This window comes from Capricornis sumatraensis, chromosome 2, assembly GCF_032405125.1.
Source record: "Capricornis sumatraensis isolate serow.1 chromosome 2, serow.2, whole genome shotgun sequence".
Lineage (NCBI taxonomy): Eukaryota > Metazoa > Chordata > Mammalia > Artiodactyla > Bovidae > Capricornis > Capricornis sumatraensis.
Window position 1 is genome coordinate 201,658,396 of NC_091070.1, and position 14,949 is coordinate 201,673,344.

The 14,949-nt window shown below is 40.5% G+C and overlaps 1 protein-coding gene across 1 annotated transcript in view; it reads left to right on the top strand.

Annotated features, from left to right (window-relative positions):
- The window catches only part of ZSWIM5 (zinc finger SWIM-type containing 5), a 168,911-nt gene that overhangs the window by 126,468 nt on the left and 27,494 nt on the right, over positions 1 to 14,949 (top strand). The window contains exons 5-10 of the mRNA XM_068966112.1: positions 3,485 to 3,664; positions 9,216 to 9,392; positions 11,893 to 12,039; positions 12,542 to 12,679; positions 14,023 to 14,283; positions 14,498 to 14,633. Coding sequence (XP_068822213.1) covers positions 3,485 to 3,664; positions 9,216 to 9,392; positions 11,893 to 12,039; positions 12,542 to 12,679; positions 14,023 to 14,283; positions 14,498 to 14,633 — 1,039 coding nt within the window. The remainder of the gene's footprint in view (positions 1 to 3,484; positions 3,665 to 9,215; positions 9,393 to 11,892; positions 12,040 to 12,541; positions 12,680 to 14,022; positions 14,284 to 14,497; positions 14,634 to 14,949) is intronic.

Sequence of the window (14,949 nt, forward strand, 5' to 3'; positions counted from 1 at the left end):
CACGTCTGTACACATATGCTTTTTTAAAAAAAATTTTATTTTAATTGGATAATAGTTACTTCATAATACTGTGGTGGGTTTTGCCATACATTGACATGAATCAGCCACGGGTGCACATTTTTAAAAATTTTCTTTTAAAACCTGTAAAGTATCTTTGCTCCCATAAAAGACCAGCCTTTACATATTTGTTCCTGTTCCTATGCCATTTCCTTTTCTCAAGAATTTTGCTCCTGCAATTACTCTTTTCTCGGGTATCATTAATTTCTCCCTCAATACTGGATCAATTCCATCAGAATACAAATATGGTCTAATATTTTCAGTCTCATAAGTGCCTTTGATTTTCCCCTCCTCCTCTAATCACTACCCCATTTCTCTTTTTTTCCTTCAGAACAACATTTCTTGAAAACCTCGTCCCTCTTTCCATTTGCTTACCTCCATATGCTCTCTTGAGCCCACTGCAGTCTTCCATTGCTCATTGCTGTCACTCTACTGATAAGTAGCTTTGGTTAAAACCACCAGTGTCTGCCATATTGCTCTTCTCTGTTGTTACTTTACTTGACCTCTTAATAGTTTCCAATAAAATTGACCATACCCTATCCCTACATTAATTTTACAAGAACCAGCAAACAGTGTAACACAGACACCATAGGAGAGGAACTACTATGTGAAAAAAACAGTTTTTTTCATGAGGTTTATACAGGCCTTTAGGATTCTTGAATTCTAAAAGTTGAGAAAGTAACTTTTATGATCTGAATATTTGTGCATCTTTCTTATTGCCACACTGTTCAAAAATTTTTACCTTCTGTATATTAAGGATTTCTTGCCACCTGGTGTTCAGAAAGGTGAACTTTTATTGATAGGAACTCACAGTCCCAATAGTATTAAAAGCTGACACCCTAGATTACAAAAATTTTCTACCAAAAGGAAAAAACATCCAATAGACTACAAATATTCAAAGAGACTACAATGACATCTCAGCATTTTTGCTTTCCCTTATGTCCTTCCCCCTGTTTCAGTACATACTCTCCCGCCATTTCTGTGCTTAAACAACTCCTATTTATCTCTTGTTCTTCTTTAAAATGAAGTAATACATGTACACAGGTTAAAATTTCAAATGGTTCTACAAACCTTATAATAAAAAGCAGTATTCCTCTGCCATATTCCTTTACATTGTCAGTTTCTACTTCTTAGAGCAATTTTTAATTCTTTTAGCTGCTTTTTCTAATATGCCTCCATATTTCTAAATGACCGTTCTTTCTTAATTTTTAAAATTATAGATGTTCTCTTTTTCTTCCTACAGTGAAAGATGAGGATTTACCTCTTTTAAGGGCACACCCTTAGGGTTCTTTCCCAAACAGCTTTTCGCATTCTTTTCAATGTGCATAGGCTGAGAATGTTCCACATCTTTAAGTTTTACTTCCTTTTTGATGAACAGTTCTGTCTTTAAATAATTTCTTTCTTCTTGCATTTTACTCTAAGCACTCAAGAGGAACCAGGCTGCTCCTTTAGCACTTTGCTTAGGTATTTCCTCAGCTAATCTTATTACTCAGAAGTTCTGCCTTCCACAAAACGCTAGGACATGAACACAGTGTCTCAATTATAAGACCACCACAGTCTTCTCACAACCAAGCAGGGAAAGAGGACTGCATGGTGGGGGTGGGGGTGTTCATTTGTTCCATATGTATATTTTTCTTAAGCCCTCAGTTTTTAGTGAGGAAAATCTACCCTCAGCTTTGTGTAGTATTCCCAGTCCAGAACTTCTGTGAATCAGTCTTTCCAGTGAGTAAAGCTCTGGTTTTCTTCCAGGAGAGGAGAATGAGCAGGTACTGAACTACCTTGATTATTTATGCCTGTTTTTATCTCTCCACTTTTGTTTTAATAAAGTATTAAGAGGGAGTAGTGATAAACATACATGTTTAGTTAGCCATTTTTAAATAGAATTAACTCATGTTTATTCTTCAAGGACAAACTCAAATGTTGTAACCTTTCCTGACCCCATGTACAGAGTTAATTGTTCCATCATACCTATTCTCATAACACTTTTATATGGCTATAATAGTATTTACTGTCTTTATTATAATTATTATTATTGGTGTATGTGTGTGCTCAGTCGCTCAGTAGTGTCTAACTCTTTGTGAGCCTATGGATTGTAGCCCACCAGGCTCCTCTGTCCATGGGATTTTCCACATGAGAAGACTGGAGTGGGTTGTCATTTCCTTCTCCAGGGGATCTTCCCAACTCAGGGATCAAATCTGCCTCTCCTTTTTCTCCTGCATTGGGAGATGGATTCTTTACCACTGAGCCACCTGGGTTACAATTATTATAAGTTAGGAGTCACCCAATTTGACTCCTAACTAATCCTCTTAAGAGCCATCATTATACAAAATACTACAGTATTATATAGTATAGTTTCTTTTTCATTGTAGATTTGAAAAACTTATTTGAACCTATAGAAATGAATTTTTATCTTCTAGTTAGTACCTGAAATTGAGGCTTAAATGGTCTTTTAAAACATTATTATTTGACTTTAAGGGGTCTTGAAATAGTGTCTGAATATACCTCCATCCACAGATGTAGCTCCATCCCAAAGAATGTTTAACTTAAGACACTCTGCAGCCAGGTTTTATTGTTAACTTGAGATTGAGAATATTTCTGGCTCAGCCATGTAACCAACTTTGAAAAGAGGAAGCAGGTTTGCTTGAAAAGAAGGGTGATGGGATCAAAGAAACAGTACTTACTGGTTATGTGGAATATGTGATACGCTGCTATGACAGAGAAGATCCAAGAATGTGATAGTTTTAAGGCATCATAGCTGATCAACAGTATCAAAATCCAAGTCCAAATAAATTATTTTCCCTGGAAAAAGGAAATATAATTCCACTACATGCCAAGTAATATGCCAGGCTCTCTACATTATGATCTGTTTTACAGTTGAGAGATTTGAAGCTCAGAAAGCCCAAGATCAACTAACCAAAAATTGAATCCTTTTCTGAGCACCTTCCTTCTTACAGTAAATGTCTTTGCTCTGTGCTATTATTGTACCCTGAACATATCTTTATCTTAACGCTTATCATATTCATATTCAAATGACACTGTGTTTATTTTTCTGTCTTCCCCCACTGCAGAGCTCCTCAAGGGTAGGAACAGTGTCTTATTCTCCAATACAAACTCTTGAACAAGAAAACTCTCAATAAATTGTTGGACTGCAGATTTGAGCTCAGAATTCAAGTCCAAATCTATCTTGTTCATCAAACACAGGCACATACCCAGATATCAAGATAGCTACTCTGCTTTAAGAAACCTTTGGGAAGGAAAAATAAGCATTTCTGAAAACTTTAGCAGATTTGGTTTCTTATATTGAGAACTGATGTTTTGGAAACTTTTCCTACCAACTGAAAATAGAAGAAAAGAGTAAACTGAAAAATTAAGGCTTAGACATACATCAAAGGAGAGATGTCAAGGATGTGGTTGCTTTCTTTTCCAGGGGCCTTATGGGTGTGCATCATTTTAAATCCACATTGCAAATTGGAAGAAAAATCCTGTTGGCTGCAGCAACTGCAGAAATGGAATGACCTGGATGTCTGTCCCCTGGAGGATGGGAACTATGGGCATGAGCTGCCCAACATCACCAATGCACTTCCCCAGAATGCCAGTCACAGTTCAGGTGAGCCAGATGTCATTCTAGGGTCTTGGTGCCTGGAACTCCAAAAGTTCAGAGGTTAAAGCCCTAGAACGAAGGTGGCTGGACAACTTTTGGACTGTCAGAATTGTCATCCTAAATAAGAAAAGCCTGTCCTTTGTTTATCTTGAAATGCCAAACCTTAAATAAGGGCAAGCTTTTTATCTTTGACATTGGGATGTTGTCCTTTTCTACTCTGGGTGTGTCCTTACAGTGCCCAGCATAAATTCCTAGAACCCTCTGCATGAATCCTCTTTACCCTTCAAGTTCTTCATGACTCATGGATCTTGGCCTCCACTGGGGCTGGTTTTATCTCAGAAGACTTACCTCAAGGGAAAGATGGAATACCTGCAGGAAGAAGAAAAAAAAAAAAAGACTTTAAAAAATGTCCTGACAGCTGCTTTTCTTACTTTTCTCTGTTTTCCTCAAATTTTTATATAGCCGATATCTGAGGGGAAGAGGCCGGGGCCATGCTTCCAAGATACTGCTTACTCTGGCCCCATTTTAAGACAAATCCAGTACAGTGATACTGTACCCTCTGCCTTTTGAGCCCACTGACCAGATATTACTGGGCATCAGCATTCACATCAGCTTTAGTTCATCTAACTCAGGCCATGTGCTGCTAGCAATTGATTGCTCTTTAGCCCATGGGGATCTTTTACTGGTAGATTTTATCAAACATTGATTTTACATGTCTTCCCTTTTATTGTAAGTGATAAATCTACTGATATTTTTAACCTCAAGGAGGAAATCACTTAAATTATTGTTCTTGCTTGGTCTTCATCTACTGTTCCATAATTGATTATCAGTGTATTTAAGGCAACCAAGGTAATGAGAGATGAAAAGGCTACAACTTCGCCACATGAAGCTCCGCTTTCCTGGGTAGCTCATCTAACCTCCACAACATAGGAATTCATGCTTTTAGTATTGGCTTTGGATTGGCATAGAGAGAATCCAATGCTGCATATAAACACATGCCTCCAGTCTGGCAGTTTCTTTCTTGTATATTATTTTGGTTATTTGTTGTTATTGTTACTGTTCCTTTTTTTTTTTTTTTTTTTTTGCAGTGCTGGGTCTTCATTGCTGCACATAGGCATTATCTAGTTGCAGCGAGCAGAGGCTACTCTTTAGTTATGCTCTGCAGGCTTCTCATTGTGGTGGCTTCTCTCGTTCCAAAACACTTGTTACTGGTTCTTATTTGAGGGTATTGTTTCCTGTTAAGTTTTCTCAGGCCATGACTGATTTATCACTCATGTATGTTTACCTTTGGGCCTGATGGAGCAGTAGGCATCCTGCTTACTCTTCATTGCCATTTCTACATCATTATCCTATCCTCCTTCCTAAAATACCCCCCAGTTTTAAAGTTGATGCTGTTAAAACATGCTGTCTGCTACCCTCCTGGTTTTGGTCATTTTTATCTCTGGGTTAATACCCCTCATTCCTTGAAGAGTTTTGGCAGTTGACTCACTAACACTACTCTCTGTCCCTACTTCTGTTGTAATTCTTAGCCACATAGATGACACTTCCGGTATTCAAGCCTCTGAGTTCTTTGACCTCCTCTCTTTGAACAGTCTATCTTTTGTGTTAACTTTTGGCTGTCCTTGTCTTCACTGCCGTGTGCGGGCTTTCTCCAGTTGTGACGAGTGGAGGCTGCTCTCTAGTTGCAGTGCACAGGCTTCACTCTGTGATGGCTTCTCTTGTTGGAGAGCGTGCACTCTTGGGTTCTTGGGCTTCAGTAGTTGTAGTGCACAGGCTTAGCTGCTCTCAGGCATGTGGGGTCTTCCCCAGCCAGGGATCAAACTCATGTCCCCTGCATTGGCATGTGGTTTCCTAACCACTGTACCACCAGGGAAGTACCAATAGTCTATCTTCTACATAACTTAGCCATGCAACCCCAAGGTCATACCCTGAACCCTTTCATTACCAATAACTGCTCCTTCTTTACAGTCATAATTTCAAGCAGCTCTAATTACCACCACCAGCCTTACTAGATTATTTTCTCTGTTATGCATATTCCAGTAATTCCTGGACCCCATTAGGAATTTTGATCCTGTCACTTTTTCATTCTTGTGGTAGCCTCATTTTCCTCCTTATCCAGATTAGATTCCTTGGTACATCATTATAATCACTACTCTGCAAACACTCAACTCCCTCTTTCCCTTAGTTATATTCACATAGCAAAACCTTATCCTTAGTAATTCGGTCTGACTTTCTAATTACTCAGTGCTCACACTCACACAGTGAGCATATTGGCGAGAAACATGACCACAATAACTGGTCTTATTTAAGTTCATGACCAGTAATCTCAAGTGGGCCCATTGTACTGTCCATACATCAGCTACATTTCTCTAGTCCATGCTTCCTTTCACTCTTCTAAATTACTGTTTCACATTGCCTTTCCTTAAAACTTTCTATGCTTTCTCCCCTTCCTCACCTACAGCTTAGAGCCTTGCTTCCTGTTCACTGAGAATACAGAAGCAATCAGAAGAGAATCTCCAAAACTCTGTCGTCACATCTGCCTCTGTCTATGCCCATCTACTCTGTCTGCCTGTTCCCCTCTTCTTCTTTGTGCTTCTGTCTAAGTCCAAGCACTCCATTTGTTCTTAAGAACCTATTCCTTCTCTTTTACCTAGGAATCACCCCAGGAATTATCTCCTCTCTCCTGCATCACAGATTTTTGTGGATTATTCCTAGGAGTATACCAGCACATTGTTTTATCTTTCACCTGAAACAAAACAAAACAAAAAAATATACTTGCTGACCCTACATGCCTCTCCTGTCCACCACCCTATTTCTCTGAGAGAGTAGAAATAAGTGGTAGAATTAAGAAAAATGCTCAAAAGAATGTTATATATTTATCTTCTCTGCTTCTGCTCTTATTCTTCCTTGAATTCACTCGAGTCAGGCAGTCATCCCTCCAGTACTGAAACAGCTCTTGTACTGGTCACTAACACTACTGCTGCTAAGTCACTTCAGTTGTGTCCGACTCTGTGCAACCCCAGAGACGGCAGCCCATCAGGCTCCCCTGTCCCTGGGATTCTCCAGGCAAGAACACTGGAGTGGATTGCCATTTCCTTCTCCAATGCATGAAAGTGAAAAGTGAAAGTGAAGTCGCTCAGTCATGTCCGACTCCTAGCGACCCCATGGACTGCAGCCCACCAGGCTCCTCCGTCCATGGGATTTTCCAGGCAAGAGTACAGGAGTGGGTTGCCATTGCCTTCTCTGGGTCACTAATGGTAACCATTCCTAAATCTAGTTTTCAAGTCAGAATTTACTTGATCTATCAACAGTATTTGTTACTGCTGGTCACTCTTTCTTTCAAACACCTTTTTCATCTTATTCCACGACACTGTTCTCTTGGTTCTCCTCTTCCTTGGCCCCTCCTCAGTCTCCTTTACTGTCTCCCCACCACTTCCCAACCTAAAATTCTAGAGTACCCAGGGCTCAGTCATCAAACCACTTCTCTTTCTGTATTTACTCCCCTGATAATTGCATTGTTTTAATAATCATCTATATACTAACAATACTCAAATTTATATCTCCTGCCCAAACTTTTCCTCTTAACTCCAGATTTACATGTTTAACTACCTTTTCGATATTGCCTCTTAGATATTAATAGACATCTCAGTAGGATTTCTTACCTCTCAAGCCCCACCCAAACCTGCTCCTCTTGTGTAGACTTCCCTATCTCTGCATATGGCAAGCCTACCTTAAAAACCTTAGAGTCATTCTTGATTCTTCTCTTTCTCACCCAGATCCCCCAGATCTAATCCATGGGCAAATCCTGTCACCTTTGCCTTTAGAACATAGCCAAAGTTCATTTACTCTCATCGTCTCTACTGCATATTACTCTGAACAGATTATCTTTCACAAATTATTACAGTGACCTCCTAACTGCTTCTACCTTAAAGTCTGTTCTCTATGCTGCTGCCAGTTGTCAAATCAGATCATACACCTTCAAAAGCCCTCAAGTGGCTTCTCATCTTTCCTCATGGCCTAGAAGGCTCTGCCCATTCTGGTTCCCTAGTATCTCTCTGACCTCATCTCCTGTGAGTTTCTGGCTTGCTCATTCCATTCTATGTACGCTGGCCTCTGCCCTGCCCTCAAAAACTTCAAATATGTTCCCACCTTAGCTTAGCACTTGCTGTTCCTTTTGCCTAGAATGCGCTTCCTTAGTTACATCTAAGGCTTGCTCTTTGTTCCTTCAGGTCTCTATTCAGATGTTACCTTATTAAACCCCATGTGGCTCAGATGGTAAAGAATCTGCCTGCAATGCAGGAGACTCAGGTTCGATCCCTGGGTCAGGAAGATCCCCTAGAGAAGGAAATGGCAACCCACTCTAGTATGTTGTCGTTGTTCAGTTGCTCAGTCGTGTCCGACTCTTTGTGACCCCATGGACTGCAGCACGCCAGGCTTCCCTGTTCTTCACCATCTGGAGCTTGCTCCAACTCATGTCCATTGAGTTGGCATTGAGTCGATGCCATCTGACCATCTTGTCCTCTGTTGTCCTCTTCTCCTGCCTTCACTCTTTCCCAGCATCAAGGTCTTTTCTAATGAGTCAGCTCCTACACACCACCCTAAAGAATTGAGCTTACTTTGTCTGCTGTTACCCTTCAGCCCTTTTCCTGAAGAGAGATGTTTTGGTAGGACTCCATTGAGAAAACAATTCAATTAATCTTTAGTCAGCCTCAGGTTTTCTTACTGGAGAAAAGGTTGTAAGCCTGCAGATACTAGCGTGACAAAGATACCAGAGGACTTACCCTGGTGGCTCAGTGGTGAGGAATCCACCTGCCAATGCAGGGGACAGGTTTGATCCCTGATCCAGGAAGATCCCACATGCCGCAAAGCAACTAAGCCCGTGTGCCCCAACTACTGAGCTTATTCTCTGAGCCCCTGTGCTGTGACTACTGAAATGCAAGTGCCTCGAACCTGTGCTCCACAGTAAGAGAAGCCACCACAATGAGAAGCCTGCTTGCCACAACTAGAGAAAAGCCCACACAGCAATGAAGATCCAGCCCAGCCAAAAGAAAATGCATGAAGAAATAAAATTATTTTAAAAATTAAAGATACCAGAATACACAGGACTGCTGCTCTTTTTCAGCTTTTATATCAATGTGACAGAAGTACTTAGTCTGATACGGGTCATACTGTATAAGAAACCAGTTATGGGTTGACCAAGGATATTACCTCACTGCTTATCTTTTCCTTTGGCTTCTGTAGAAGCAGTTGGAATCCTTATAACTGAGCAGCTGAGCATCACTATCCCTCCTCTCTCTCATGTAGCTCTGGGTCTTAGGAGAAATTGGTCTTCAGTCATAGATCTATGTAGAAAGGTTCTTCCCATAGAGGACAGGGACACACTAAAAGCTACCCAATAAAGAAGTAAGACAATGAATACCCGGACAAATGGCAGAGTTGCTGCACTCACTAACTATACACTATTGTTCTGCCTGTCCTTCCATCCTGAAGAAGACACAGGAGTTAGATCTTCAGATTACCCATCACTGAACTGCTGCATCTTTTTTCCCTTCCCCAGATTCTTTATCCAGACCGAGACGGACAGTGTTCACTAGAGCCATCGAGGGCCGTGAGTTGCATTGGCAGGACAGCCACTTACAGCGAATCATCAGCAGTGATGTATACACAGCTCCTGCCTGCCAGCGGGAAAGTGAGAGGCTACTCTTCAATTCCCAAGGCCAACCACTGTGGCTTGGTAAGTGTACTTATCCTACTCTAAGAATTTCAGAGCCCAGTCTCACCTCATGTCAGGCCTGAGTGAGCCATCTCCATAGGTACCAGCAACACAACTACCCTTTGGACAGTCTTCATCCGGATCTTTTGGGGCCTTGACTAGGGCCTCAGGGTATAGCCTGAGCCACTTGTATATGTTCTCAGCTGAGGTACAGTAATCTCAAAAAGAGGTATTTCTATTGTTTCCTGAGTTTGGGGAGGGGAAAGGAGCTAATAAATCTAAAGGAGTACTAACAAAACCATTAGACATCAGTTCATGGACTCTTAGCAGTTACTGAGCAACATTAGAATCTACTCTGAAATTACATGTTTTGCTAAAAAGGCATGAACTTTGAAACTTAAATCGCTCTGTACTAGTAGCTCAGACTGTCTGCATTTGTCACCAAGCTGTCTTCCTTTCCTCATTCCTTCCTTTATCATCATACAATAAAGCTGTTCCATCATGAGTTTAAACTCTCCTCTAGCCTTCTGTGAGTCTGTTCTTGACTTTGTTACAGAATGCATATTCCACACTACACACTTATAAAATAATATTCATTCTCTGAGTCTTAAAACAATAGCATACATTTTTATTATCATCTCCTAATTCCCTACCTCTGTCCCTCATCCCATATCTTTGTCTTTCACAAGAGCCTGCTGAATCTGGATGTGTGCCTGTCTCTCTCTTGAAAGTTTTTGGCCAAACTCACTGTAGGTCACTACCTGAAATTCCCACTGATTATTTTTCCTCTTTTCTGATCTAATACTTTTAAAACATAAATATAACAAGTTTGTGAAAAATACACACCCCATTATAAACAAAGATCCAAATCAAAACAACACTGAATTACCATGTTTCAGTTGTCAAATAGGAATTTTTTAAAATAAAGATAACTGGTTTTGGTGTAGGAGAGGCTACATTGGATATAGTAATCTCATATATTACTGGTAGGAATGTAAATACTTACTGCAGTTCAGCAACACTTATCAAAAGCCTTTAAAATAAATTCATAGCCCTTGATCCAGGAATTCTATACCTAGGAATTTATCCTGAGCTATAATTAACTAAGAATGTACATAAAGTTATGAGGTTTATTAGAGCATGAACATGTAACGTATAGATGAGAAAAATTAAAAACAATAATGTCCAGCAATAGGGGACTGATTGAGCCAATGGATAGTACACATATTAAGTGGAATGATATGTAATCATTTTTAATATTATGGAAGTATATTTAATGGTATGGAAAAATATTTACAATGAATTATTAAGTGGAAAACCTAATAAAACAATAATTATAATACCTCATTTTTATTAAAATTAATTAGGAAAGTCTAGAGATACATATTTTTCATAAAAATATGAAATTAGAAATAATGGTTATCTCTGATTTTTATTTTCTATTTTATCTGTATTTTCTATAATTATTCCTATAATTTTTATGTTTATTAATCCTGTTTCCTGAGAACCTATTATGTGCCACGTAGCAGGCTGGGCAAAGCAACTACAAAAATGTATAAGAAACAGTCACTGTCCTCAAAGAGCTCATAAATAATACATAAAAAGATCATTATAAAACAGTTGAAATGACAAGATAGAAATATACACAGAAAGAAAATATTTGAGCTATATGCTTCGTAGGGCAAAGCTATATGCTTTGTGTATATTTATGTCCCTTCCCCATTTATAAGTGTTTGGTAGTCATCCATTATGCCTAAGGTAAATCCAAACCTCTTAGAATGGCATTCAAAGCTCTTAACATTCCAGACTCCACCTTTCCAGGCTATCTCTAGCCACATAACCTAACTCTACACAAAACTATTTGCCATACTCTGAAGATGTTATCCAGAATACTTTTTATGCTTTTACTTACATGCCTTTATTTATATGTTCTCTTTGCCAGGGATGCCTGTTTCTGTTTTTCTACCTATTTAAAATATTACTTGCCCTACAAAGCATATAGCTCAAATATTTTCTTTCTGTGTATATTTCTACCTTGTCATTTCTTTTTAACTGTTTTATAATGATCTTTTTATGTATTATTTATGAGCTCTTTGAGGACAGTAACCATTTCTTACACATTTTTGTAGTTGCTTTGCCCAGCATGCTACCTGGCACATAATAGGTTCTCAGGAAACAGGATTAATAAACAAGTGAGGCCTTCCCTCTATAAAAGTAGTTTATTGCTGCATTAGGTTCCTGAGGTTTGTGTTCAGAAAGAGGTATAACAGTTTATTATCCTAGTTCTTTGCCCCTTTCTACACCAAACCACTATACTGAGGCTGCAGTGTATCTCCTTGGAGGTAGTACCTGTGACTTATTCAACTTTATATCCCTAAAAGATAAAATACAATTTCTGGTACACAATAGATGTCAGATCAAATTTGAGGACCTGAACTGAATACGGTCTCCCTTTGTCAAACACAGATTTTCCTGATTTGAAAATTTAACTCAATCAAAATATCTTCTTCTCATCTGATAGAGCATGTGCCTACAGCCTGTGCTCGGGTTGATGCCCTGCGTTCCCATGGTTACCCAAAAGAGGCCCTCAGACTCACAGTGGCCATTATCAATACTCTCAGGTTGCAGCAACAGCGGCAGCTGGAAATCTACAAGCATCAGAAGAAAGGTATAGTGATCAGGAGCCATCTCAACTGCTTAGGCTCATGGGGTTCTCAGGGACTACAAGGCCCAGGACTTAATTTTCATTCAGTTTCCTGGTGTGGCAGGGGTTAGGGGATTTCAGGTCATTCTACTTTCTGTGTGGAATCCCTCTCTTTACCTCTATAAATCTCAGTTTTCTCATCTGTAAAATGGGAATAATAATGCTGCCCTGCCTCTCGCATAGGACAGTTGGATCCACTGAGATCTGGTATGAGAAGACCCTTTTTAAACTGTAAAGCTGTGTCTACATACGTGTGCTATCAGCAGGCAGCCTAAATGCATCCCACATGGCCTCATAGTGGCTGATGAGCTGGTGACCAGTCTCCTCAACCCAAGGCAAGCTTTACTTTGAGTCTCAGGGCCACCGCCTGAAGGAGACTGATGAGGAGACTGATGAAGAGACCAAGCAGGGACAGAGAGCAGTGTGTGTATATCCCTCTCAAAAACTTTGACCTGCTTATTTCCAGAACTGTTGCAGAGGGGAACCACAACCATCACAAACCTAGAAGGCTGGGTGGGCCACCCTCTGGATCCAATTGGCTGCCTGTTTCTCACCTTGACTGAGGCCTGCCGCCTGAATGATGATGGCTATCTGGAAGTGTCAGGTACAGGGGTCAGCCTGAGGGAAGCCCAGACTACCCTTTGGAGCCCGCTTCTTTCCCATGACAGAGTCTGTTTTACCCCTCTTGTTCTCTTATCTAAACTGGACCTCCCCTGAGTGGTTTCCTTGGGATTGCTCCTTTCTTACCTTCCTTCCCCACTCTGTGGACTGGCTCTGTCCTGTTCACCCATTTTACCTTGCCAGCTTCAGCTTTCCTTTGCTCCTGTCACTTTCCTACCTTGTGAATGTCTGAAGAGTAATCCAAAGGGAACAAAAAGGACCAGAGGGATTTGAAAAGTCAGAGGCCAGGTCCTCAAAACAGTCTGGAAATGTAAAAGAGCTTGCATCAGCAGTGTGTGTATCCCTTGCAGTTACATAATACTCTCATGTTTCCCTTGAACAGTCTCCCTGGTGGTAGTTTTGTACCAATTTTACAAAAGAGAAATAAAAGGGAGGTAATTTAGTAGAGTCTCAAATTAACAGGGACTTGAGACAAAATTGATTCTTTTTTCCTTTATGCTATCACTGTATTGTAAACATGTATATATTACGATATTTAGCACACTGCCATAAAATTTGTTTACAAGTGTCTCTACTAGCCTTTCAAGTTCCTGAAAACAGCAGTTAGGGCAATAACTCTCTTTTAATAGTCTCCCTTAAACATTTACGAAATGGATAATGGGAGGAAGGAAAGAAATTAAGACTCTGGCTTTTAGATCTGTGCTCTTCTCCTGAAACTTAGAACCCAAAGGTGGAGGATAAAAAGTAACAATAACATTAAAGTTGCAAATATCACAAAAGTAATAGTTTAACTGGATGATTCAGATATCTCTGGGTAGAGATACAAGAGGTGGCTTCAATGCGAGACAGGGCTACTGTGTCTTTCCTCTTATCCCCTGAAAAAATGAATCATCATCCTTGGTCTCTTTCATCTGCACAATGACACTTACATCTTAAGAACCTGAGGTTGTACTTGGGATTTATTCACCACAGACATTTAGCTCCTTACACATACCGGACAGTGGAGATACCTAAGGCAAAATGATAAAGTCCCTTTCCTAGAAGGTTCTTACATTCTAATGAATAGACAGACACAAAAATAGATTATTGTAGTATTACATAACATTCTAACAGAAGACTAGTATGACTGTATTTTTTTCCAGCTGGCCTATAACATGTTTTAGTATGTTTTTATTTTTTATTTTCAGTATATTACTTTTCTGGTTTTTCATTTAGCTTCTTTGTGTTAGTTATTGACCAAGCTGTATCCCAAAGTGTGCATTGGTGGGAGAGGCACAAAAATCCATGGGACCTGACCTAACAAATCTGGTGCCCTATTGTCCTCAGATATGAATGAAAGCAGACCCCCTGTGTACCAGCATGTGCCTGTGGCTGCAGGCTGCCCAAACAGCAGTGAGTCCTACCTGTCATTGGCCATGGAAGTTGCTCTGATGGGGATGGGTCAACAGAGGGTGATGCCTGAAGGCCTCTATGCACAGGACAAGGTGTGCCGTAATGAGGAGCAACTGCTGAGTCGACTCCAGGAGCTGCAGCTGGACGATGAGCTAGTGCAAACACTGCAGAAACAGTGCATCTTACTACTAGAAGGTAAGTAGAGAAGGGACTGTTGGCACAGAGTCTTAGGCATTTGACTCCAGGTTCCCCTCTCTAATAGAGCACAAGCACAGCAACATTTCTGACTTTAAAGTGTAATGAAGGTTCCCATGGCTAGCAAGCACTTGTGGGGCCCTGGAGCTCAAGGTCAGGCAGGCAAATAAAAGCGCACAGATAAACAACTGGCTGGTTTATCTCCTTCCTGCAGGAGGCCCCTTCAGCGGCCTGGGAGAAGTCATCCACCGAGAGAGTGTTCCCATGCACACCTTTGCCAAGTACTTGTTCTCAGCTCTGCTGCCGCATGATCCAGACCTGTCCTATAAGTTAGCCTTACGTGCCATGAGGTGGGTAGCCTTTTCCCAGCCCAAATGCCTCCACCAAAGCAGAAGCCTCTTTGTTTGTCTCACTTTCTTTTCTTTCCCTCTTTCTGTGTTCTATTGGACCTGCCATTGGCCTGCCCTAAAATGGTTCAGATATTTTCATATGATCTAGGACTCCTAGCTTGTTCCCTGGCTGCGTTCTCAGTGAGTTGAAGAAGCCTCTGAGATTTTAACAGATACAGAATATCCAAGGCCTGAGCCTCTTTGTTCAAGGGCCAGTTTGGCAGCTTCACAAAGGGTTTGAGCCCTTCCATATCTAACTGAAAAATGGTTCCCGGGC